We start from the raw sequence: 3720 nt of genomic DNA on the forward strand, positions 1-3720 counted from the left end.
GGGGCTTTTCTTATCGGATTTAACCGAGTAAAACTTTGACAATAATTAACAAAGAGGATAATATATAATGGATAACAACATTAAATTGTTTTAGAATAAAAAATCAACATAAACATAAAACGCATGTGTAAACTTATATATATATATATTATTTCGATGTACAAAATTGATATAAAATCGGATTCATATCTTAATCACATGGCCAGCGATTGGAAGTTTGTAAAATATATATTTGGACACGAATATCTCCAGTCCACCCAATTGGACAAGTCTAAACAAGCTCTCCTTCCATCGTACTTTCTGATTAACAAATGAACGGTGCCGATTAATCCTTTCTCCTTGCCTTTCAAACTTCCAAAACGTTACTCGGTTTCACCTCTTCTTTTGGTCAAATACTACAAAAGGTCCTTGAAATATGTCTCTTTTGACATTGTTTAATAAAATTTCAAAGTATTTTTCATAAATATTTTTTAAAAATAACTTTTTGAATAGATAAAATAATTTAATAAATAATTCTTATATAGTTTGTAAAATTATTCGAACTATTTGAAATATAAATTATTTCTTTTTACAGTATGAAAATACAATTTAATTATAAATTGAATATACATAAAAAAATTGGACTCTATTTGGGTAATCAAAATCTTTAAACTTACGAATCGCAAATAGTTTAAATACTACAATTTGACTGAGTTTTTGGTTTATTCATTTTCTTTGCTCAACCTTAAGTAAAAGTAATTAAATTATAGTAGAACGAGTGAATCAACTAATAGTTCATAGTACAGGAACCTTCTGTAGAATTTGACATTTCCTTTAGGTTTTTCCATATAAATAACCATACCCTTGTGACAATCTCTTCATGCTTGAAACCATCTTTTGTGCATTAGATAGAACTTTTGGCATAATCAGAGAAAAGTGAAGATCGAACAAAATGCCGGCCGATAGGAAGGTTGGAGTGGCTATGGACTTCTCGATGAGCAGCCAGAACGCTCTCAAATGGGCTCTTGATAACTTGGCCGACAAAGGGGACACCTTTTACATCATCCACAACAACCCCGACTCTGCTGGTGACTCTCTGTCTCACTTGGCCAAGTCCGGTTCTCGTATGTTCCTTAAAACCTCAAAAACATTCGCTTTTTCTTTCATTTTTGTATATATATATAGGATCTAATCTTGTGTTGTTTCCGGACGTCGCAGCTCTCATTCCTCTGTCACAGTTCAGACAGCCGGAGGTGATGAAGAAGTACGGCGTGAAAATTAATATTCCAGTCCTCGACATGCTCGACACTGTTACCAGGCAAAAAGAGGTGAACGGTCAAACTTTTTTTTTTAACATATAACGAAAACTTGGGAGTTGAGGCTGATATTTGTATTTTTGGATTAAAGATACAAGTTGTGATCAAACTGTATTGGGGAGGAGATGCTAGGGAGAAATTACTTGATGCCATTGATGAACTAAAGCTTGATTCTTTGGTTATGGGCAGCAGAGGTCTTGGAACCCTTCAAAGGTACGTTGTAGGATATATCATTCTTTGACGTAGGATCAATGTGCTTAGCTTTAATGTCGTGACTGGTGTTTTTGGTGTTTTGATGAAAATACAGGATCATATTGGGGAGTGTGAGCACCTACGTTTTGACATATGCTCCTTGCCCTGTCACCATCGTTAAGGAGACCGAGCCATCTTCAAGCTCCAGCTGGTTCTGATAATCATTCTTTTTCTTCTTGTTGTTGCTTTTATCCGAAAATAAGTGTATGCGTTAATGGATACCCATCTTCTGCTCTTCCTTATCCTGTTTGGTCTTAATGCACTGTTCTGGTTCTGGTTTCCCCTACTCATATATTATGGATTTCATTTTGTACTGATTTTTTTTATCATATTATCCAAACCACGGTTCTTTCAAATTATGAACTCAGTTTCAAGATGTAGATCCATGGGTTCGGCCATTTGTGACGCTGGCAAACTAATTTGCTATTATTTTAAACTGACAAGATGAGAGTGGTCGTCGTTTTAATCGTCTTGCTCATGTATCTGGTTTTGGATCTAATCTAGTTGGTCACCTGAATTGTTTTATTTGACGATTCTCGGGGGTCGAATGGGTTGTTGTCTTTCAGCGTATGGAACAGCTCGACAAATGCTAAATTAATAGTCAATCCATCCATAACGTTTATTTTTTTTTATCTCTGGCTCCAAAAACAAGGAAATAATACGAGACACGTATACATTATTAGTTTATGTGCAACTAAAAATATATACAATGCATACGCTTTCTCATCAAGATCCTTCGGCAAATTGGAGAGCCTTTTACTTTTGACTCTTACTACGTTTTTCTTCTACCTTGAACTTGAGTGGGGACTTACTGGAAAAGAGATGGTATATTTTCAATTTTGGTATTCGCTCTTCGGCTTTTATTCAAAGTTCAAAATTCGTATACCCTTTTATAATAAGAGTAAATCTAACTATAGTATATTGCTTTATTAATTCCATTGACTATTAAAAGTTATAAAATGGTCATCCGACTTATCGTTATGTTCTAAACTCATATTTTTCTATCAAAAATTGATGATTGTCTAAGCTAAACGTTAACATGATAACTTATATATGATATTCGTTTGAGATTCTATAATCATATTTTATTATATCATGGTCAATATGTTAACTTTTAACTCAAAATACCATCAATTTTTTAACAGAAAGTAACGAGTTTGGAATATAATGAATAGTCGGGTGACCATTTTGTAACTTTTAATAGTCGAGGAAATCAACAAAGTAACACTCTGTAGTCGAAAGATAATTTTGTAATTTTTAATAGTCGAGGGATTTAAAAAGTAATACCCTATAGTCGGGGGACCATTTGTGTACTTTACCCTAATAATAATTTTAGAGTTTTAAAAACAAAATAATTTGGAGGAAGTGTTAATGTATGAGGAGTGGGCTTAGATCCCACCTATTGGTGGCTCAAATATAATTTGGACTGTGATAATATATGAGCTTAATGAGGCCTAACTGATTGGTCTCAAGGGTGAGAGGTTCCCGAATCAGATTAAATCCAAACCAGCTGCAAGGCCCCATTTCTATAGAAATCATTGATGCCATTTTCATATGTTTGGTTCTAAAATTACTGGGTTCCTGTATTGTATTCTCCATAGTAGAGTTTGTGTTTCATACGAGACGGATTTAATTATGTTGTTCAATTTAATATATGATTGATGTTATTAAATGATTTGACATATAATAAGATATAAAATTGTAACTACAATGGTTTAAGTTAAGCAATAGTAAGAGATCACATTAACGACTAATAAATCATTTTGCTGTGTTTTTTAATGTGAAATGGAAAAGTTTTTCCTCATTTCGAATGTACAGAAATATAGGGTCCAAAAACCTATACATGACTTTAAAGTTTTCCCCTTGACACTGACCACCAGTTAGGGTATAGTCACACTTAGTTTGAGAGGTTTAGAATTAATCACTTAATCGGTGAGGATAATCCTTGCCATTATTTATTAATATCTCTTGTCTCAAGAACTTCATTTATCATGATAATTGAAGACTGCAACCCTTTTGGGTAACACTTTTGACTGAAAACACAGTAAATGTTTTCCAAACACTTGATCTACCATTGTGCTTCCAGCTGCAAAACAATAATAATTCAAAGCTTACAGCTACCCTTCTTTTTCATGGGCCATGTACGATTTTCTTTTTCCATATTTGCATTAAA

General features: G+C 33.4%; 1 protein-coding gene across 2 annotated transcripts; it reads left to right on the forward strand.

Annotated features, from left to right (window-relative positions):
- The first annotated feature begins 845 nt into the window (after nt 1–845).
- On the forward strand, nt 846–1864 carry LOC120153842 (universal stress protein PHOS34-like). 2 transcript variants are annotated; one of them, XM_039165713.1, is made up of 4 exons: nt 846–1103; nt 1198–1307; nt 1387–1508; nt 1603–1864. In XM_039165713.1, the coding sequence occupies exons 1-4, from the start codon at nt 932–934 to the stop codon at nt 1703–1705; spliced, it is 507 nt and encodes a 168-aa protein (XP_039021644.1). In that variant the 5' UTR covers nt 846–931; the 3' UTR covers nt 1706–1864. The 2 variants fall into 2 exon arrangements, with proteins under 2 accessions (XP_039021644.1, XP_039021645.1); XM_039165714.1 differs by having other exon boundaries at nt 846–1097.
- Nucleotides 1865–3720: the final 1856 nt, after the last annotated feature.

The sequence above is a fragment of the Hibiscus syriacus genome, unplaced genomic scaffold (genome assembly GCF_006381635.1).
Source record: "Hibiscus syriacus cultivar Baekdansim isolate YM2019G1 unplaced genomic scaffold, ASM638163v2 tig00111105_pilon, whole genome shotgun sequence".
NCBI classification, from domain to species: domain Eukaryota; kingdom Viridiplantae; phylum Streptophyta; class Magnoliopsida; order Malvales; family Malvaceae; genus Hibiscus; species Hibiscus syriacus.

Coding starts and splice junctions, on each gene's coding strand:
- LOC120153842 (XM_039165713.1), top strand. CDS start 932: ATGCCGGCCGATAGGAAGGTTGGAGTGGCTATGGACTTCTCGATGAGC. Junction 1,308..1,386: donor CTGTTACCAGGCAAAAAGAG/GTGAACGGTCAA, acceptor TTTGGATTAAAG/ATACAAGTTGTGATCAAACT. Junction 1,509..1,602: donor GGTCTTGGAACCCTTCAAAG/GTACGTTGTAGG, acceptor ATGAAAATACAG/GATCATATTGGGGAGTGTGA.